At 41.8% G+C, this 22,770-nt stretch overlaps 1 protein-coding gene across 6 annotated transcripts in view; it reads right to left on the bottom strand.

The window, feature by feature from the left end:
• The window catches only part of GLI3 (GLI family zinc finger 3), a 217,423-nt gene that overhangs the window by 127,279 nt on the left and 67,374 nt on the right, over positions 1-22,770 (bottom strand). For all 6 annotated transcript variants that reach the window (XM_084509755.1, XM_084509758.1, XM_084509756.1 and 3 more), the window contains one exon: positions 18,669-18,911. In XM_084509755.1, coding sequence (XP_084365881.1) covers positions 18,669-18,911 — 243 coding nt within the window. The remainder of the gene's footprint in view (positions 1-18,668; positions 18,912-22,770) is intronic.

Here is a 22,770-nt window from a genome sequence, read left to right as displayed (position 1 = left end):
TCATGTAAGATACTTGTGTAGTTCTTTGTATTTTGACATTACAGCTAAGATAAGCAGAGCGTGGTGTTTTCAAACCAATACTTTGAGTTTAGCAGATTTTCTACCCCAAAATGAAAGTTTCGACTATCAGTTACTAGGGGTCGAGTTAAGGTAATTTAAAGTTGGTAAGAATAATGTGCCTATTTACCGTGTGGGTAATGTAAGATTTATGACCACCTTAACCACTGATTTTCTTGTTTATAAATGCTGGGATTATATAAACCATTATGTAAACCATGAGACAGGTTAACTCCACTGTCACTTAGTGACTGTTAACTGGCTATTAAAGTGAGCGCTTCAGGAATTTCCCGTGAGGTCCCTGCACTGCTCTCTCCACACAAACTCCTCTTTTCCCCAGTTGGGGTACCCAAAGGTCCTGCCTCAATACATGAACGCACCCTATTAGGGATATCAATCTTGTTAAGGACAACAATTAAGCAGATGATTAACTTCAAGACATTTCTTGTAACAACCTGCAGTTTGTGGAACACAATGATATGAGTAAATGCTGAGAGATGACAATGCACTGAAAGGAGGAGTTAGTATTTTTCAAACACTTTTTTTTCCAATAAACAGGGAAAATGTGTCATCATGTTAATATATAGGTGTGAGTAGAGCTGGCAAGGCTGAGAATTGCTCCTCTGAGACCTGCTGCATTCACTACACACCTGACAACACCTGCACTTTCATTACATAGCAAAAACAACCACATTCATTGCAGCATAGCCTGCTTTCACCTCGAATACAGGCAAAATACACACGAAGAAAAATACTCAAATTCAAGTCGGGAAGTTGGGGCCAAGATTTTCAGAAAAAAAGACCTCAAAGTTAAACTCTAAGAGTGAAATCTTCAGAAATATTCAGCTTACTAGGAATGCAGTAGACATTCAGCAATGTTGAAGAAAGCATTCTTCATTTTTAAATTACAAAGCCTTGAAGAGCTTTCAAAAAAAACAAACAAACAAACAAACAAAAAAAAAAAAAAACAACAACAACAACTTCTCAGTGCTTGGCACTTCTGAAAATGAAGAGATTTACGTTGCTGCATCAAGCTGTAGTTTGACTCTGCATGGCTCCCGTAGCAATGCTTACAACTTAAACAGTCATTAACTATCAAATTATTGGCCCAACCTCATGTTTTAAACAGCTTCGTGTGAAAAAATCATGACCAGTAAAAAGGCTTTTTAAGAGTGTCTATAAAATGAAGGGTTAAAAAGTAAATAAATAACCAAACTGAAAACCAGGCTAGGAACAGAGATTTGAATCCACTTTCATGAAAGTCTTTCTAGTTAATTAGTAAGGCATGGGCTTAGCACATTAGACAAAGATTTTTGTTTGTGGCTTTGCCACAAACTTCCTTGGAGATCTCTAGCAAATCTCAACCTCTCCACTTGTCAGTTGCTACAAATTTTAAACGGATCTGTGCATACTTCTTGGAGAGAAAAATAGCATTTCATACGGAACACATGACATGAAGCCTCTTTTAATCAACTCCTGGAGTTTTGCTTCATTTTTTGAAAAATAACGTGGGTCAACAATGAAAACATTTCCCACTACTAGCTGTGTATTGACTTTATTCACGAAGAATGATGTTTAACAAGTCCTTTAATATCTTAGAAAACTGCTTTCTTGAGCAGATGGAAAGATTTACTTTCCTTCTTTTCCCCAAAACTACACCTTGTAAAAACAGGGTATGTACCAAGAAATAATGAAAACAGACAATGGACCAAAATCACTTTGGCATCACTTCTAATTGAGCTATTTTTAAGAAGTACTTCATCTGCTCTCTTGCTTTTAGAACATTGTAAGATCTAATCCTGAACATACTTGGAAAGGCTTCAGCTGGTTTTGGTGGGGAAGGGCTGCTTCCCTAACAGCTCTGTGATCAGTTTGTGCACTTCACAGGATGAGACCCTTAGCATCTCAGAACAAGCTCTGCCCACCTGCATGGCCAAGGCCAGACCCCACTGTTCCAGGCTGCACCACCCAAATCAAGGAAAAGCCCTGTTAGCCACCTCTATCAAAAACCTGTATGTTCCTCCTAAGCTGCAGTCAGCGCTCAGATAGATACTGAGGAACTAAGCTGACTCCTATTCAGTGCCCAAACCCTGTCAAGAGATTCCTGAATATTTTGATTCTGCTCTGCCACAGTTCAGGTCCTTGCTATGTCTTACAGGCCATGCTGATATTTTCCCAACCAGGAAAGCTTTGCAGAATGTGTGAGCTCAGGACAGGATCTTCCGTGTACTAGTGCACATAGGAGTGACCTAAGTTGTGAAGAGGTTTTCTTCTTACAGCACGAACATAAGAGAAGTAAATCTTATGTGGCTTTAACCTGGGACCAGGAAAAAAAGTATACAGAGAAGTCAGGAAAGAGGTAGCCCATTCAGGCATGGATGAAACTAAGACTGGAAAGGAAGGAAGTGCGCACAAGATTTCATAGAAAATAAGGAAAAAAATTGAAGAGGTTGGTGGAAAAGGAAGACCAAAGAAAAAGGAATTACATACAAGGAGACCCTAAAAGGTTCTGAAGACAGGCAACTTGGAAATCCATCCATTTTATTTTTTCCTCTTCAAACTCTTGGAAATGTAATTTCAATCTATACTAAGTGTTCAACACAACAGTTGGTAACTAAAATTCACTGAAACGATTTAAATAGTAAATACTTGCAGTTCTCACGGATTGTATCACGTTTGATAGATATTTTGGGTAGAAATTACTTCTTGCAGCATTGGTATCTACAGCTGCTATGGCCACTTCTAAAAGAAAGTTTTATTTGCTAACAACAGTGCTCTGCTCCTGAATGCCATATACATATGTAAATGCTTAATATACACATATAGTTACTACTTTTTTCTTTTGGTTTTCTTTTTCAGATTGGTTAAGTACTTTCTAAACTCTGACAAAGACAATATGGTGTAAACATAAGACCTACTCTGAACACCTCTTAGTCTGTTCCACACTCAGTAGCCGGAGATCACCTTCGATCACAATTTTATTCCCCACTAATAAAAAACATAACATGCCGCTACGACTAATTCTGTACTTTATGTACAGAATTCCCTACCATTGAAAACTTTTTGGCTAATCAGATGCTTAAAGCCCTAAAGAAATTTGTAATATAAATATATATGCATATATATAAGCGTATACACGCACCTATATATTTATATAGACACAGATTTTTAGTAGCACCTGCTGTAGCAGATTTATATAAAGACTTACAAAACTCTATTTTTATAGCTGATTATAACTTTCTGGAAACTTCATTTTCAAGAGTTATGTTTTCCATGCCTGTTCCCCTATTGAGCAAAATCAATTACCATATTTTTGGTTTATGTAACAGTGAAAACCTGTTGCGTGGGGTTTTTTTAGGTTTGGTTTGGTTTTGTTTTTCCATCTTCATATATTGTTTTCCTCTCACAATGAAAGAATGGTTGAACTTTACGGTATGAACTTCCAGGATGGCTGAGCCTCACTGATTACTAGGTACTTTTGTTATTTAGAAAATACTGGTCCTCGTATTTGTACATATACCATGGTAACATTTGCTAATAGTGTGAGAGTTGGCCACTTTACTTCCCTGTCTCCAAGAGGCATTATTCCTTAGAGCCTGGAAAAAGACAAGCAGAGGAGTTAGCATTACAGCCCAGAAGACAGCTTGCTGCCTCGCTACAGACAACGCAGCTGAATCCTTGAGCAGGAGCACCACATTCCCATCACACTGCCTGAAAAGCTGTCTCTCCCCTTCGTCCCATCCAGGCCATTTGTGTTTCAGATGGGAAAGCAAAGGAGCAAGGGCTGTTTGCAGAGCTGCTCACAGTTTGGCTTGGTGTAGCCGAGCACATTTTTCCACCTGAAACACACTTAAGAACCGTGTGCTGTAATACAAACCACTGTTAAACCACAGCATTGACTTTCAGTTTGAAAAGATGCTTGATAATGGCACCTTACACTGAAATTATACAAAAGCCATTACATTCAATTAAATACTTACAACTGGCAATTTTCATGCATTTGTCATGGGGGTTGGGGAAGAAGAGTTCTCACATTCCCTGTATTTTATGAAGTCAGAAATGCATCAGCAACCTACGGAATAGTACTATAAAAGTCCAACTTGCTGACAACTACTTCTAATGTGAAATTAAAGGAGGAGGCAATTTAACAATACATTATTCAAAATATTTGCATCTTGAAGATGGCAAGCATAGATTATTCTATTTATATACATATTCAATACATGTATCAAAACTATGGCTAGAGCCCTTGAGAGCATGTGTATATATAAATCAGACAGGTGTGTCTGTGTGTATAAAGTTAGGCTGCCAAGAATTTGCCTGTATTTCTTTGGAAGACAGGTCTTCTTGAAGGGATCTACAGCACCTCACATCATGACATTTTTTATTGCCTTTACTTTATTTAATCTTTTTTTTTCCCCCCTTAGTTTCTGCTTCTCCCATCCTCCCACTCTCTCCGAATTAGCTATTAGGGAAACAATTCGTATGGGCAGAATTTAACAACCTTCACAAATACAGTAAAAATTAAATATGTGCATTACTCTTAAATTATGTGCAGTTTGGAAATGTAAGTGTATGAAGGTCATAGCCATATATATGCTAATAACAGAATCATACAGTTTTATATAGCCAGCATTAGCTATAGGGTTTCCCATAATATTTTTATATGTAAAGAAAACTAATATGCTATATGTGCATTACAAGCACATTTCAGCATACCACATACCTTCCAAACAGAACACTTGAAAAACAACCCAGAATACTTGTGAAGGCGCTCTTTTGCTTTCTTTTTAAAGTAAAATCACCACATAACCATTGAGCAAGTACTCCATAGGCAACAAAAGGCACACCTTATTTTACCTCAAAAGGATTCAATTTGCAGATACTGCTGCATTTTTTTAGTTAGAATTCTTTTTTGTTTGCTTGTTTGTTTAAAATACAATATACAACCAGCTTCCATAATTTGAATTAAGGCCATCAAGCTGCTTAATACAAGTTCAGGAAACTTAAACTTAAGGACTTGTACGGTGAAGTGGAGATGAATCCCATAAGCTATTCACTGCCCTCAGATCAGATAGTTCACTTTTACCCCTGTGTCAAGGTCACTGTTTTCACTTATCCAACATGAACCTTCATCGTACCTTTACTCAGCCAGCATCTGAGTCTCATAACATCACGTGGACTCTGCAACACCTTCCTGGGTTAGGGAAACAAGGAACAATACTGAAGAAAGAAACCCAGTTCAGAGTAATATGCCACTTTGTTTGGAATTGCAGCTGCATGCCTTTTTTCCATCTTCAAGATGCAGATATATAATGAAGAGTTACGTGGAAACTGTACTAACAACAAAATACATCAAGGAGCTGGAAAATGCTTGCTTCCTATTGCATCACAAACTACAGGACACGATTCCCACATTTGTTATTGCACTGCTGCTATTTCACTGGAAGCAGGGTTTGCCCCTTGAAGAACAAGGCAAATGCTTCTTATCATAAACAAACCTTTATATGTGCAGATGAGTCTATTTTAATAAATTACCACTGATGATTTACGACAATGCCATAACCTGAACTCTCTTCCCTGAGCAAAATGGCATTACAGCAAAACCCGCTAGTTCAGGCACACGAGTGAAACAGCGATGGGATGATTTCCGACTCTGAAGCCAAATGTCATCACTTCCCTTCTTTACGGAGGAAAAAAAGGGGGCAGGGGAAAGAGAAGAGAAGAAAAAGGAAAACTGCCAAAAGCAGCAGGCTAAGTAGAGTAACCGGAAGCTGACAATTTACTGCTAATGGTTCAATGTCTGCACGGGGCTGCTCAAGCTGTGCTCAACAAAAACTCAGTAATAGCCAAAGAGGGAAGCAAAAAAGGCGAGATGTTTGGTTTTACTTTCTGTCAAATACTGTTAAATATGAGCCACTCTAAAAAAAAAAAAAAATAGACCAAAAGAATGCAATAATGCTTTGTACAGGTGGTACCAAGGTCCCTGGCTGGGCCTTCAGACAAAACCATTCCCATGTAAACCTTAAAGAGGATTAATCCTCAAGGACCACTGTAATGAGACCTTAAAAGGCTGAACAACAGCAGCCTATCACTGAGGGAAGCAGTAGCCTGCTCCCAGAAGTCTTCTCTAGCAGAGTTACATCAAAGCAAACTGGGACCAGATAGCAGGATTCTGCAAGAATCCCTTATCTCAGCGCTAGCGGATGCTTCTCCTCTGATTGTCTTGAACTGCCACCTGTCCCAGGCATCTTTGAAGGCAACGCTAAGCCTGTGATGGATCTGACCTCCTTGAGCTGAGATTCTTTTATGTCTTTCTTCATTTTCTGCTCTGTTACATTCTTTCCCTGCAACGCACACTACATGAAACAAAGGGAGTTCTCACTCCTTGACTCACTGTCCCCAGCTATTTGAAAGCAAAAAAAACAATGTTAAGGATTATACTCCGCCCGCAATATGGAGCTGTCCTCAGGAGACAAGCCTCTTATTTTTGAGAGTTATAACTAGATGGCTTTTACACGAAGGGACTTCACAATGAGGTTCAACGTTGCTGGGAGCCAAGATATGAAAGCTGCATATCAGAGATAGCTTAAAAAACAAAAAGCTTCATAATACAGAAGTATATGAAAGATCACATTACAAAAACAGGCAGGAAAATAACCAGGAAGCAACAAGCCTCAGAAAAAAAAATACACTAAATTACTGCAGAGCATGCACACATCCTATAGTGCACACAAATATCCTACAATACCCCTGTCCAGCATCCTGTAACAATGCCGGATTCACCCTAGGTGAAAACAAAGAGTTGGCCAGTTCATGTCAAATAGCAGCTTTCCTACCTGAGATGCAGGCATACACAAAGTATATACCGGCTTACACACAGGGCTATGACTTGACCAGGAATGCCAAGAGCCAGCGTTTCAGTTTGCAAACAGCGACAGCCTGGCAAGCACACTGCCCCTGCTTGGTGGCACGTACTTCCAGGAGGCATCAAGCAGTTACAGGGAGAGAAGATGTGTGCAGAGAGTTGTCCTCAGATTTTATTATGATAGCTATGAGCCATAATATATAAGTCACCAGGGTCCTAAAAAGGCTTGGCAGAGGAGGAAAGCTGCTACAGTTCCCACCCCTAATTTCCCACTCTTGCGCTCAATCAGTTCTAAACCAGTTTTGAAGTCCTTTTCTTCTGTGCACATTGCACTGTCAGAAGAACAAGAAGCCAAGCATAACTGGGCTGAACAGGATATTGTCAGCAGCACCTCCCAGTTCCCTGCACTGACAACATAAAAGGGTGTCATTAGTTGCAGTTAGGTGAGGCTCACGGAAGTGCTACGCAGAAGGATGGAAGCAAGAAAGAGAAAGCACCTTTTGCTTTTGAAGCTTCCTGGAAAATCACAGCTGGAAGAATTCAACCAGCCACGTAAATAGCCAGACTCCACATCAAACTACTGGGCTGGATGTGTTTTCTCTTATTATTACACCCAGATATGCAAAGATTGTAGAAAAAAAAAAAAAAAAAAGAGGAACAAATTGTAGTGTTTGAATGCTAATTAAAAAGACATTACATGGAAAACATTGAGTGGACCACAGGATTTTCTGGAGCCAAGACCTATTGCCCATGTTGCCAAATTAGCTTGGCCTGTGGACATGCTGCACTGCATGCTCAGAAGGAAAGGAAAGTTGAAGACCTCTTCCCACCCATATGAAGATTTCTTCCTACCCCACATCCCCACAGCAGGGTAATTTTGCTTAACAACCACAGAGCAATGTGAGGCCAGCACCAGCCTCCCTAAGCAAATACAGTGGTCATTTCTCAGCAGCCAGCAGAGCAGCCTCGCAGGGCTGCTGTCCGCAGGGGATTGTGCCAGTGCCTTGTGTAGCCTCAGCAAGTGCTATCTGTGTATATGTCACCTCTTAAAGGGGTGGCCTCTGCGATGCCTTTAGGATACAACAGGGTGATTTTGCGTTTTGCCAGCCTTCAAGCGTGCCCTCAGCAGCACTGGCCTATGCCCTTCTGGTCCAGCAGGATCCTGTATGCCCAGGAGAGCCTCACATGATAGCACAGTCTACGAGCAAATCCTAGAGGTGGAGGCTGGCCAGGACACAGGCACAGGATGCCCTACCCTCCTGTACAGACCACCCTTTCGGAGTGACAGACACACAAAAAGTAACACCTATGGGAAGTACCACTACAGCAGCACATCGTCCACTTGCCTTTCTGGTTTAAGCTGGTTTAGAAAGTACAGAAGCATGGAAGACGCGACTAAAAGTAGGATTTGTGTTACAATCTGTGATGTACACGGAAGGCAATTATCTTCCTTAAAGAGATGTGCCATTTCCCCACAAGAACTGAGAAACACTTTCACAGGCCAACATTTTGGGTTTCATCCAGCCTTTGCAATTTTTTCCATGGGAGCAGACAAAGCCAGATCAGGTCTTCAGTCTTTATTCATAAGGGGCTTCCTCCAGATGGCTTTATTTCCCTGTAAGCTTATTTAAATTTTCTGTACTTAAGTTGACAAATCAAGAAAAACTGAAAATCTGTAAGAGTGCAAATAAGCACAGGCCGTGGTCACTGCTGGTCTCGGGCAAAGTAGAGGCATTTATGAGCTTCCCCAAGTCAAACATCCCAAGTATTGGGCAGCTCCATGATTAGCCAGTGATATATGACCAGCATTCCTCCTCTCCCTTCCAGTGAAAAGGAAACGAAAATCCACTCCTGTCACAGCAGCAATGAATGTTGTTTTTTGTTGTCTGGCACCGATTTTATTGTCAAAAGCACTATAGCTCACTTGTGTTGATGCCAACTCAAATACCATCCAGCATGAAACATGGCACTGGTGCCAACAGCCTGCTATCACCGTACCACGCTGGTCCATCCCAGTAAAGTGAGCAGCCACTGTTTCTACATAACACAGGCCTCGATCCAACAAACCTTATTCATACAAATAACCTGATTTCATTTCAGCAACAACGTCTAACAGAATTCAAGTCCATAGCTGGAGGCTTTCAACAGTTGTATCTGCAGGCAGGTTGGCAAAAAAACATACAAATCAAATGCAGCACCTCTTTACACTGAGGAGTGTGATATACCGCAATGAAATTTATTTCAACACATTCTACCTCATTAGTTATTTGCTTCAACACGTGGTGTTACACTCAGCTGTTACCATAATCAGCCATTTATTTCGAAGTATGTCATATGCCATTACTTTTGGCTTGTTACCATAAGCTACTTCAACAGGGGACTCTAGATAGAGGAATAACAATGTTCAGCTCTTCATTTGCGAAATGGTAACACGGATCCTTGGGAATTATGATTTTAAATTACAACTAGCATGAGGAGCAGGTAAGATGAAAGAGGAGACTATAAAACAACTGGGGATTATTACAAAGTTCATTGAAGCCAGCAGCTGTTGATTCATTGAATTCACTGGGTTCTGGATCAGCGCTGTTTGGGAAAACCGATGGCTCAGGGCAGCATTGAAATGTGAAAGGGAAAACAGAAGGAACAATAGGGGACCCTCTGTTCTACCTTATTCAGTGTGAAGCAGGAAACATGCATAACTGAGATTGAAAAGAGATTCCATTATCTAGGGAGCTGTGCTGAACTCCAAAAACTCACTCAGACAAATTCTGAAAGACAATATAAAATGTTCTCTTGCTCCTGTTGGTTTTTTCTTTGTTGTTGTTTGCAAAGTGACTACTCATTTTTAAAAGGAAGTATGACGACAGAGTACAAACCTGTACATACACAAACACTTCCATGCCAGTACTGTCTTTTATGCTGCTGTGGACAACGCCACCACGTTGCATGCCAACGACCACATTGTATTACCGAAGCTATGCTCTTTTAAAACACAGCTACAAATATGCCAATACTTGGTGCAGTCCTGGTTTCCCACACTGGTGGCTGCTGCCTTGGCTGTAAGTTATATCATCACAAACAAAAAATGGTAACCACTATAAATTTGATCGAAAGGGGAAGTGTTTCTGCAGTGATCTCCAAATGCACTGAATGAGCCAGCTCAAGGGCCCCAGTTGTAAGTAATTTAAGCGCTGCTTTAGTAAGAGGTTAAAAAGTACCGTGCCAACTACCCAAAAAACAGGCTAAGAGGAAGCTAATTGGGTTGCTAGGTGTGAATAAGAGGAAGCCTTTCCTCCTACTTAACTCAATCAACAGAAATTGAGCTGTACCACTAGCAGTCCTGAAAATCATTCAACAACCAAAGCATTTAAACTATCTTAAAACTAAAGGCCTGTTCGGTCCTGGAGCCCAACAGGAGGCCACAGCTGGTGCTGTGAGACTTCCATGGGACAATCTTGAACTCATGCCATGTCAATAGGAACCACACTGCTGTTTAAAACCTCCCTGGCCAAGATGGTGCCATGGGGAGGGCAGGTCCACAGTGTGCCCACTGCCTGAGGCATGCTCTGGGACACCATCCTTCAGCGCCCACACATCCGCGTTTTCCTCTGGCCCTAGAGGCTGCAGCATAGCATCAAAGAATATCCAAGAAAGAAGGGACCCGCAAGTGTCATAGAGTCCAACTCCTGGGTCCCCAAAGGACCACTCAAAAAATAAATAAAAATATCAAATCGTGTGTCTTGAGAGCATTGTGCAAACGCTTCTTGAACTCTGTCAGGCTCAGTGCCATGACTGCTTCCCTGGGGAGCCTGTCCCAGTGCCCGACCACCCTCTGGGTGCAGCACCTTTCCCTAGCCCCCAGCCTGACCCTCCCCTGTCCCAGCTCCATGCCATGCCCTCAGGCCCTGTTGCTGTCCCCAGAGCGCAGAGCTCAGTGCCTGCCCCTCCGCTCCCCTCGTGAGGGAGCTGCAGGCCGCCATGAGGCCTCCCCTCAGCCTGCTCTGCTCTGGGATGAGCAAACCAAGGGACCTCAGCTGCTCCTCATATGTCTTCCCTTCCAGCCCCTTCACCATCACTGTAGCCCTCCTCTGATAATCCCTTAACAGAGTTATTTGCTCTCCCCAAATCCAGGGTTGAAGCAAAGAATGATGGTGCAAATGCTGATCTCGCTCTGACAAGCACTGATGGCATAATGAGATTACCCCAAGGGACTGTGACAGAGGGGCACCCTGTGGTTGTTAGCTACCCCACAATTTAATCGTTGCTACAGATTTCTTCATGAAAACAGGGCTATGGCAGTGGAGATGGGAATAAAAAGGAATTGAACTTGAATGTTTATTTTGTACATTTGGACACACTGATTTAAATTCCCATATACAACACCTATGAGGATCCGGCTACCTACACAAACACATAAGGCCATCTGAGACCTCTACTCTATCTGAGACTTTTATACAGAATTAATGGATATGACATCAGACGTAGATGGAGACCAGTAGCTTTACAGGGTGGCAGACAGACCAACTACAATCCTTCCAGACATTAAATAGCACTTGAAACCTCTGCTTAGGTAATTGAACTCCCTCTATTGCATTGACCAGATGGAAGACCACTAGTGCAAGTGAACTGTCTTCCTGCCAGTGTAAAATGCTTCACAGAGGTTAACAAATACAAGACTCACACTCATCAACTCAGGAAAACCCACTTCAGTTCTCAATGAAAGCCATAATCACAAAAAATACAAGGACTTGTAATTATGAACCAGCACCTGGTTGAGATGTCTCCCATGCTTTCCCACAAGGACTCAAGTTGTTGCAGCCACAGAGCCCCTTACAGATACAGGTAAGGCATCCGACACCAAAAGCTGCACAGGGATGAGTTCTGGCTAACGTTTTTTAAGGCTCTAAGCAGCCACATCCAACAGGCTACTTTTCAAACCATGTATCCTTGGCTGAGAAACATTTGCAGGACAGAACATTCAGAAAAAGACGACTGACAGACAGCAACCTCAGGCATTATGGGATGCTTCAAGTTTTGAAACAGATGATGCATATCTTCCTTTGGCCACTAGTTCTCCACATACCTGTCATACTTGGCTAAACCCTAGCACTATGAATCCTCAAAAACGTCACAAGAAAGATCGCTGATAAGAAATAAAAAGAGAAAGCTAATTATCTTGCCTGTTGTCATGGCAGTAATGAGCACAACAATTCTGCATCAGGCTTTGGGATTTTTTTTTTTTTTTTTCTAGAGTACACAGCAATGGCAAATACCACAACTCTCAACATTCTTGCATTAGCAAATCTCTGAAGAGGAAACCTTACCGTTTTTTGTTTTGTTTTGTTATTTTTTTCAACTCAGTTTTAGGGCTTCCAAATGTTTTTGTTTTGGTTTGTTGTTTTCCTTTTTTCCCCATTCAGCTGCTGATGCATAGAAGTTACCATGTAGGGAAACAAGATCAGTCCAAACCCACTACAGACCTTGTGACAAGACTCTTAGAGACAGGAACGTCCATGTATCAAGGGACACGGCAACTTTTAAGAAGCTTTTCATTCTCTCCTGATTTAGGGATAGCTGATCCGCCTTGAGGCTAAAGAGATGGATTACATTATTTCTTGGCTGGTTTTCAGAGTTCCTAGCTATGATTCTATAGCTCTGAGCAATGTACTCTGTCTCCTTCCATGAAGGCAGTATACAACAAATACACACTGTAAAGTATCTAAAAATGCCTCACCTGACAAACCAAATCAAATCTGTGGAAGAAGTGAGTGTTTTTGCATTTATTCTCAAAAAAAAACAAAAACAAAACAAACAAACAAAAAAACCAACCCACATTCTCTTAAAACAACCCAATGAAAGAGATTAACAGAACCAATCTGGTCCTCAGACGGCTCCACACGCAGCAGTGCTCAGTAGTCACATTCTCTTAGGTGCAATAGAAGGACAAAATACTTTTTTTTTTCTTTCCTTTTGAAAATTTGATCCTTGGGACATTTTTTACATTAAGTCCAACAGAATTACTCATAAGAGATCTCAGTAATATCCTATTTTACCTTTTGCCCAAACAGGATCACCTCTCTCCAGATCATCCCCTGTAGTTTCCAGTTGAATTTAATACTAATCGTAATGACAAGATAAAAAATGGTAAATACGTATCTTTGAATACTAACCTAAACTTGAAGCTAAAGCAAAGCAAAAAGCCAAAAAGATCACCCTTCAATTTATCAGCTACATTACATTTCAAGGCCTTTCAAGTATTGGCGGTTCTGCAGTCTCACGCTGAGGAGAAAGAAAATCAGGTAGAAAAAGGACGTTTTTATGTGCCACTTCTAGCTGTAAATCTTTTCAGTGCAATTGTAACTTCCAAATGAGAGGAGCAAGCAGGGGCAGCTACTTCAGGGCTCTAAAGAGTCCATGCTTCTTCCACAGAGGGACTCAGGAGAAATAGGCAGGAGTATTTACAGGGAGCAGAACTTCTCAAACATGACTAGAGAGGCTTGGGAGACATCCTGCAGAACAGCTTTCCAAGTAGCTGTTAAGCTCAAGAGGTCTGCTGCTCCTTCCAAAATTTCAAACTGAAGGTGTCTCTGACACTAAGCTTGATTTTGAAAGCAGTAAGATCTTTCTGTTGGAGGCCATTGAAATAAGCTATTAAATTTTAGATTTTTTTTCCAAAAGCTTTCGTACAAAGATGCTAATTTTCTTTTCATTAAGACCAACTTTTTGGTTGCTCAGCTGACATTCACTTTTGTAGCAGAGTTTTCTTCCCTGTGAATTTTATTAGATGCTTTAACTTTTTTTCCAACAACCCCTGCTTGACAACATTTAGAAACCACTCCATAAATCACTGTCAGAGGATAGTTTTGTTACTACAGTGCTTATGCCCCTCCTCCGCATACTGCTGCAGAAAGGGTTGAACAAGTAGGACCCAGACTTTTAGAGGTATTTAAGAGGCTAACCTCGTGCTGAAATTGAAGAGCCCCTAAACATCTTTAAAGACTCTGGCCCTAAATCTCTGCAAGGATTCCTCACTGACACTCACCTACTGCTCTCCAACAGGGCTGGGGGAGAAAATGGCTGTAAAGAGCTGTCCCTGGCCACCACCATGCTGTGACGCAGGGAACCTAGAGGTGTGCTAAGAAAAGTGCCTGCCATGGGACTAACCTAAAGGCTCTCGGCTGTCCCACTGGAGGCCCAAAACATTTCAGGGAGAGGACAAAGGAGGCCACCAGCCACCACCCCATCCCCCAGCCCAGAAAGGGGGATTGAGTTCATTTGCTGGTGGCAGCTTGGACAGCTCTTACCATCCAATGAGCCACACACAGATGACCATCACAGTGCAAGCCACACCACCACATAAAGTCACTGCTTTTTTATGATTGCATTTTAATGCAGTGTTTCCACTTACCATTTGTAGAAACAGTCTGATCTCCTTTTTATTATATTTCTCCCTCCTTTTCTATGGGGAAGATTGAAGGAAGGGGAATTCTTCTAAGGGGAATTAAAACAACGAACAAGTAAATGATCAAGTGCACCTAGTGAACTAGCACTGTTATTTTCCTTGCTTTGGTCTTTTGTTCGTGTTGCAAATTGATTTTGAGATGACATTAACACCGGGGAATCTAAGGGGGGCAGTTATGAGGACATGATCCCTGCAAAGCACAACTCCAGACACATTTGGTGGGAACTGAGGGCAATCAATGCATTTGGAGGGCTAATCCTATGAAATGTGCAATAAGCAGTTCCCGCTTCCCCAGATAGATACAGAAGCTTCAAAACCAGCAGAATAAATCCCTGTTAAGAAAAAAAAAAAAAAAAAAAAAAAAAGAAGCAGGGTGAGATCCTGCTTTCAGCTATGTTCAGTGCAACCACTGAGCTGAAGGGACGTACCAGAAAGAATCCTGCCAGGGCCATTCCTGTGTATATGAATTTTTAGATCAGAGCCAACTGAACTGTCACTGCTTTTTGCTTAAGATAATTCTTCAGGCTTTACTAATTAGGAACTAACAATTCTTTCAGATGAGCTGTGAAACGCAGGGAAGAATACCAGCAGTATGTTTTAAATCAAAGTGTTTACATCAGGAATGATTCATTTTTTCCATGAGGAATGACTTTTGAGACAGGCAGTCTTAGCACTGCCATAAATCTGCGTGGGAATTAAAATTGGGGAGAGAATAACAAAAGGAAGTTGCTATCCCTGCCTCAGCCCCACCTCTGGAGACAGAATTTACTTTAACAAGGGGCTCAAACTACCACCATAATCAGTGTTTGAGAAACACTTTTTTTTTCCAATCCATTTAAGAAACACTGCAAAAATCCACGCTCAAGCTCAGTAACGCTGCTCTCCTCAGTAAAGAAAAGCTGTAACATATGAAGGGAAACCCCAGCATTTTTGTCATCTCCTCTAAAGCTTTTAAACAGAAAAAAAAAGTTTTAAAAAACATCCTTAGTGACCAGTGTTTAATCGATGCTTGAGAAAATCATAACAATGACAAAATAACTGAAAACAAAAATATCTGTTTTAGGCCTGGATGTGTTTTTGTTTTTATTTCTGGGAGGACAGAGGTCTCCAGACTGAGCACAAGGCCGCACTCTCATCCTCGGTTGCTAAACAGTTGAGGAGCTCTTTGGCGGTGCACAAGGGCCGCCAGCTCCATAGCATGTTTCATCCCAGCTGTTTGAAAAGCTGGTCCACTTGAAACACAACCATCCTCCCCACCCACACTCTGCAGGAGAGCTAACTCCCCCTCGATGAGGTATTTATTCCACATATATGGTAACTATTATTCCCAACGTTTACAACATCAGTCATTTTAATTAGGAAAAAAATTATAACAGAAAATCCTGCAGCACACATACACAGAGACACGCATATTTACATGTAGAAATGCAAGGCATTCAAGTTGTTTCTAATAACTGCAGCTCCTGGAGCAGACATGCGTTCCACACACAATTGACTTAAATGCTCTTTTTCTTTTCTTGCCATAAAAATATACAGATGTCCTTCTTCAAAACAAAAAAAAAATTATTTTCCCTCTTCCTGTGTTACAGGAAGCCTGCCCACACTTTTAAATACAAAGTGGGTATATATAGAAGCACAAATTAGGCATCTTGAAAAGTCTATATTTTCCAACCACAGGGAAACTAAGGAATTACTCTGAGTGTTTACATACCCAACTATGGTGAATTAAAACAGTATTTTCTATCCATATGCCCAGGAAAACTGGCAAGAAACTAAGGAAAAGAACAATAGCTTCGCTGGTTCCTCACCTGTTGCTACAGTGGGACTGGGATATGATTACATTATTCATCCTTGTTCATATGGCCCACTATAAGTGTCAGCCTGAATACTGTCACCACTTCGATGAAAGCATGTCTTACATATATAAATGATACAACTACTATGAAAATTTCAGTAAGCCTGTCTGCTTCCCTATAAATCTAGATAGACATTTGTCTCTTTAGTTTTCTTTCTGTATCACATCTATTAAAGGTAAATAAAAGCATGATGGCTCTTTATATGACATTAATAGCTTGAGGGATTTTATAAATCAGTGAGTAAAACCCAGCAATTCAATACAGCAGCAGTGAAGTGGGTCTGCCCATCTGATATTTTTCTGGCTTAGACTTCTGCTTTAGGATCTTGTTGTTCATTTAAAGTTAACTCATCACTTATTTCTCTATCATTATATGGAGGGTAACTTATGCTGTTCCCTCAACTTCTGACATCGATGCTTCCCTAGCAGTCCACACATCCTAACTAGCTCATGTTACTGGTCACAATATAGACATAGCAGCTACATAAAGTCTTGGGAACTCCAGTCAAAAGAGGCAAATTTAATAACAGAAAGCAAAATAAACCAAGCCCAAACCACCCAGTCATTCTGACTGGCTGGACCCTACTCCTCAGTCTGAATCTTTAGTAGTATCAGAGACACTTTGGTCCAGATTTAAGAGGTTAGTTAGCAGATGGTCAGATGGTCAAAATGGCAATCACTAAATTTAGCATAAGGTTTGTTGTTCGGTTGTTTGGGGCTTTGGGGGGGGGGGGGGGGGGGGGGGGGGGCAGTTGTATGCTTCCTTTCCTTCCAGCTGTAGTGCCTACACACAGAAGTGATTTGCTTCCCTACCAGGATTCCAGGATTTTTGTTTTTGAGTGAGACTTGGGGTCTGCGTTAACAAATCCTCAAAGCTGTACGCTGCAGTTGGTGTCTCCTATCTGCAAGCTTGTATTTCTGTGTGCTGCTGACTGTGAGCAGTACTCTGCTCTGCACATTCACGCTTCTCTGGCAGGCAAGTCTGCCACTAGCGTGCTGCTGCACACTCTTCCAGGCAGAAGGATGAGTAACTCCCCTCCAGGGTTCGAACAGGGCTGCGTAAGAGCGAGAGAAGAGGACAGTGTGCAGAAACGGAGTGTGTACATTGGAAGAGAGCTGAAAAGCTTCGCTGCAAACTTTTTCCCTAAACACTGATCTAGACTACAAAGACAGCAAGTATTCGTTTTCTCATAATGCCTTCGTTCTTATTAACAATCAGGCTCTTTTTTTTTTAAAAAAAAAAAAAAAAAAAAGGAGGTCGGTGAGATTTAAGGTTGCGCGAGACATACTTTGATCTGCACCCTGATGAGTGAACATTCCCCTTTGCTGCTAGCCCAACTAATGAAGGGATAAAATTAGCTTTTATCCCTGGCACTTTCTTTAGCAAAAAAACATGCACTAATCAGCTGTCCTCACTAATCAGTCGTCTGGCTAATGACCTTTTGCCTTAAAACACTAAAATTTCTGAATGATGTGAAGGAAAAAAAAAACAACACAGACTGGCCCCTCTTTGTGGGTCTTAAACCTATCATCTGGAACTGGAGACTGGAAGGTTAAATGGCAAATCTGTATCCTGACTAGGTGATAAATCTATAATCAAAAGGCACAAGCCTTGACACCTCAAGATGTACTTCATTACTACACAACTAAATGATTTTTTGCCATTTTAAAAAAAAAAAACTAGAAGCAGATGAAAAAAATTGCTTAACTCCCTCACATTTTGCCTGTGGATAAATCCATTCCACATCTGTGTTCAAGTGTCAGTTAATTTCTTACTTTTTTATTAATGCCTGAGCAGGAATTCAGAAGTTGAAAACATTTGCCTTTTTTTCCCCTGTACAACTTCAGGGGACTATAGCTGGGAAAGAAAATGACAAAACTACCCTATTAGCCTGCATGCTTGTGAAAAAGTGAATCCTTAAAAATAATAAAAGCAAACAATAACAGCAGCAATAAAGTTTCCAATCACTCCCCAAATTCTTATTGTACAAGGCAGTCCTTTCTCCCTTTCTCCTTTTAATACTGCACTTCAAAATTGTTTCCAAAAAAAAAAAAAAAAAAAAGACTTTGAGGGCTGTTTCATTTTCCTTCTCTGCTTTCTTTAATGAGGCTTTTTTTTTCCTTCGTGTATGAAGGGGGTGGAGCAAATGCAGCACTGGATCGTTGAGGAGGATTAGCAACAGATGATATATCCTGTGGAAGTTGCTTTGCAGTGGCCTGTGCTAATTTTGAGCTGCCATGCAACTGCTCCCTGCTTTTAACTTGAGACAGAAAAAAAAACAGAATACATTTACCTCAACCCTAAGACAGACAAAGGAACTGGCTCCGGGGACGATGCAATGTGACAAATAAAATGACACTCAATTTGACAGCCTCAACAGCCTTCCAACCTTGCTCCCCGAAACAAATCTGCAGCAAATACTCACGGTAATGAGGATCCATATAACCATTTCTGGGGTCCATAGTAAACAATGTCCCACGATAAGGTACAGAAGGTTCAGGAAGGTGCGATATAGATCCATGGATCTCCTTCTTTATTAATGAGGCCCTTTCCTCGCTAGATGTTGAAGGCTCTTCACTGATCTTGCTGAGGCCTTGCCCACCTTGTGGCTGCATTGTGATTGCGTTCCTTCTCTCTCTGTGATAGGTCTGTCCAGGACTTTCATCCTCTGGAAAAAAATACCAAAGAAGAGAGAGAGAGCAGAAAGAGTGAGAGACTTTTAGTCCATTTTTAGCAAATAAAATAAAAAGTTCTCCCCGCCACCACCATCACTCGAAACGCCGGGGCGCGAGTTAGTGGCCGTCGGCGCACGCCGGGCTGTGAGGGATGCTGTGGGTACAGGCCAAGCACACCAGCTCGGCTCTTGGGCGGTAGATCATCGTCACCCATGCACTGATGCATTTAGCAGCGGGGCTATCAATCCTGCAAGAACAGACACGGACTTGCTGTATTTTTTTTGCCACCGGGACAAGGAGACTGGAAGTTTTGCCTGCCTGATGGGGAGGAAGAAAACAATTTGTCACAAACAGCAGAAGATGAACCCCGCTAGCTGAGCCTAAATCAAACCTCGCCACCCACTGCTGCTCTGCAGCGCTGCTCCAGTCCTTCAGAGGCTTGCTTTTGTGAGAGGCTGGAGCCTTAAAGAAAGGTCATTAGTGATGAGAGGCAAGGTGGGCAACAAGGAAATGGGTAAAATTGCCCAAAATCCAGCACCAGCTGCGTAAGGCAGGCACAACTGGGGACAACTGCTCCGGCAGTGCCACCACAGGGACATGTGTGGAGGATGGTGGAGCACACACCCTCTGTCCTTACTCCCATATCCACAAATTAAAAAAAAAATCTCAATGAAAAAGGGGGAAAATGAAAGAGAGTGGGGAGGGTGGAGCCCAAGCCCCAGTCTGGATGACCCCTTAGGCCTATGATATCGCATGTGTGCATTTTAGTATGGGAAGGCAGAAGTATCCGCAGGCCTCCTCTCCACATGTCCATCAGGCCATGGCTCTTCACCTGCTCGTCTCCAGCATCCCCCTCTGAGGCCTTTTTGCCTGCTGTGAAGGGCCCTATGGCCTTCTGATGATGGATCCACTGGCCTGCCTTGCCTCACAGCTGGGTGTTTAACCAAACCTGGGCTCCCCTGTGGGCCACACATACCCTCTGAAAACCACACCAAGGGGTTCTTTCCCTCAGAAGCCACATGTGGCTTCCCCAGGTGTATTTTACATGTACCAGAAGAGTTTTCTTAGCTGCACAAATATCTACTGTAAACACCCCCCATAGTTGTATTATTGTTTCATTAAAACAGACATTTCTCTAAACCAGTGCATAACTGCTGGCTGGATTCAGGCAGATCCCATGTTCCAGGTACAACCTTGCTCTACAAACCACCTTGTATGTGTGGGCATACACCAGTGTGTCTTGAAGAAATATTTATAAATACTCCTAGCATCAAAAGTTGTTCAAAAGTATATTAAGAACCTCAGATTAAACACTGGGTGCAAAAAGGTAACTGGAAAGGAAAATACAGTACCCTTAGGAAATAAACACAGCTCAGGTACACTTATCCTACAACCCACAGGCAAAGCAGGGTTGTTTACAGCAGTGCCAAGATTTCACCTCAGTTGTCAGAGGCCAGAATATTTGAGGTCAGGGCCACATTTTTACTTACAACTTGCCCTGCTGCGCTCATTCAAACAGCAAAGGCACCAGCAGGCAATTCACCATGAGCCTACTCTCACAAGTTCGCCACCAGCGTAACTCAACCTATTTGCTTTCATATAAATTAGATTACAAACAGGCTCCATGCGTATTAGATACCCGGAGTTGAATTTGGGGCATTATACGTACAAACTAGCTACGCCATTACTTTTAATGCTGTGCTCTCCAGGCATTTCCCTGCCCCCTCTCCTCCAAAGTAGGGACAACAACAAAACCCAGCAGTGTAGCCTATTGAACGCTTAATTATTTTTCTATCTCCAGGTATTACGGCAAGCAGGGTCTGCTGACTTATCAGCATCTTCCAGGGACTGAATTCTTTTAACAGCCAGCGGTAATTCTCCATACAGAGCGCTTCCCAGATTGGTCTGAGGAGAAAGAGTTAATAGAAACAGACAACAACGCTGTAGAGTTTAAACCCTTTGCCCTTTTCTATTTTTTATTAATATGCACAGGCACTGGTCCCTGCTCTGGATTAGCAGGGTTTAAGGTTTCCACTTTTTACACCAAAGCTGTTTTTAGTTAGAGGACTGCAAAAGGGAGTCTAAAACTTTAAAACTTATATGAGGTTTTTAGAAAACTGCTTGTATAACTGAAAAATAAAAAATAAATCACCCCAACCAAAGTCACATTTTCCATCGCGTTTCTCTCTAGCTGGAGTCTTTTATGTTAAATTTCAACCTAGAGTGAACTTTCACTGATGAGATGTAAACTCTTGTAAAAATAGGGGATTACACTCCATTTGAAATCCTGACAGACCCTTAAGCAGAGCAAGCTAACCTGTGCTACCACGATATGGAAAGCAGCAAGCCAAAGTGATTTGTGTGGCTGTATAATCAATCTGAGGATCAGATAGGATTTCAGTTCTTTTACTCTTCCATATAAAGATAATATTTGTTAAAACTGCCATCCTGGAATACAACAAGAAGCTCATGCCTGTCTTCAGGCTTCAGTTTTATTCCTTCCTTCTCAAAACACGCATGTGTCATGAATCAAGGTACTGGGGACTGGTATGGAACGATTTTTTAAACTGCTGAATGAAATTCAAAACCTACTTTCACTAACTTTGAAACTAAAGGAAAAATGTGTTTCGCTTTAATAAGTTTTCCCTTTTTTTTCTGGTTCCTCAAGAAAAAAAAAGTAAACAAAAGAAAAATCGCATTTTTTCCTCTGTATCAACCTTCTCTCTCTGTCATGAAATTAATGCCGCTTGCTGTTAAAGTCAAGCAGTTTTGTATGCTGCCCACCACATAAAACTTCATGCAGATTTTTTTTTTTTTTTAAAAAGTAAACATGATGTTTTTTTTGCAATAATATGGAATTTCAACAGACAAACATTTTGCTAAGCATTTACTTCCCGCTCTACCCCACAGAGCTGCTTTGGATAGGGGGCAGATGAGGGGGCTTGACAATCACTGCGGTTCAGAACACAAACAGCCGAGAGGTTTGGAAAAGCCCCCTGCTTACACTGAGGGAGAAACTTCTCCGGCAATAATTCTGCCTAGTCTCCCAGAGCCACTTCAGTGAGCCAAAGGGCGAAAGCTGTCTGATCTTGTTCTGTTTCAGCTGAATTGTTCTATCAAGTTTTAGAGTGAGTGCAGACAAGCTGCACCGGGCCAAATTATTGACGGAAACATACTGTCCACCATGGCAACAAGTGGGACTCTATAGCAAAAATGTAAGCAAACAGCCCACTTCCCCGGCAGCATCTGCCAAAGGTTCCTCACAGCCAAACACACAATGGCTGCTACTCCTCTTCTCACGATTTAGGAATAGCCTGCTTTAGGGTCAAAAGAAACATCTGATTTACTAAAATGTTGCAGAGACAAGTTACAGTGAAGGGGACCAATTCTCCCTCATCTCCACCTGCTTCCTACTGGTGGGAGCCCACCGACTTCAGCACCGTTCATCCTGCCTTCTGCAGGTAGAAGAGACAGACTGGGGTGGGGGCAGAGAGTAATCAGGCCTCCAAAGCAATCTGCATAAGCCTCCCTTTCTTCATGTATGCCCTGCGAGCTAGGAGCCAGAGACACGTGTTACAGGCACCCAGTCTGGAACGACTGCATTAATTCAAGATTCTCCCATCCACTCAGAAATACCCGATTTAGTCCGGCTATTATGATCTGAAGCAGTTTTTATTAGAAGTGTTTAGCACCAAGGAGCACCTACCTCATTTAATCAACAGAACAGCTTGCACTGGACAGTGTGTCTGAGCAAACGCACTTCTGGCTGTTCAGCTAATTTACCCAGCAAATTAAAAAGCAGGGCAAACCACAATCAAGCACAAAACTCCATTAAACTTTCTTCCCACATTA

Source organism: Aythya ferina (assembly GCF_964211825.1).
Source record: "Aythya ferina genome assembly, chromosome: 2".
Taxonomy (NCBI): Eukaryota; Metazoa; Chordata; class Aves; order Anseriformes; family Anatidae; genus Aythya; species Aythya ferina.
The sequence above is the reverse complement of the archived record's forward strand: the minus strand, read 5'-3'. Positions and strand labels throughout refer to the sequence as shown.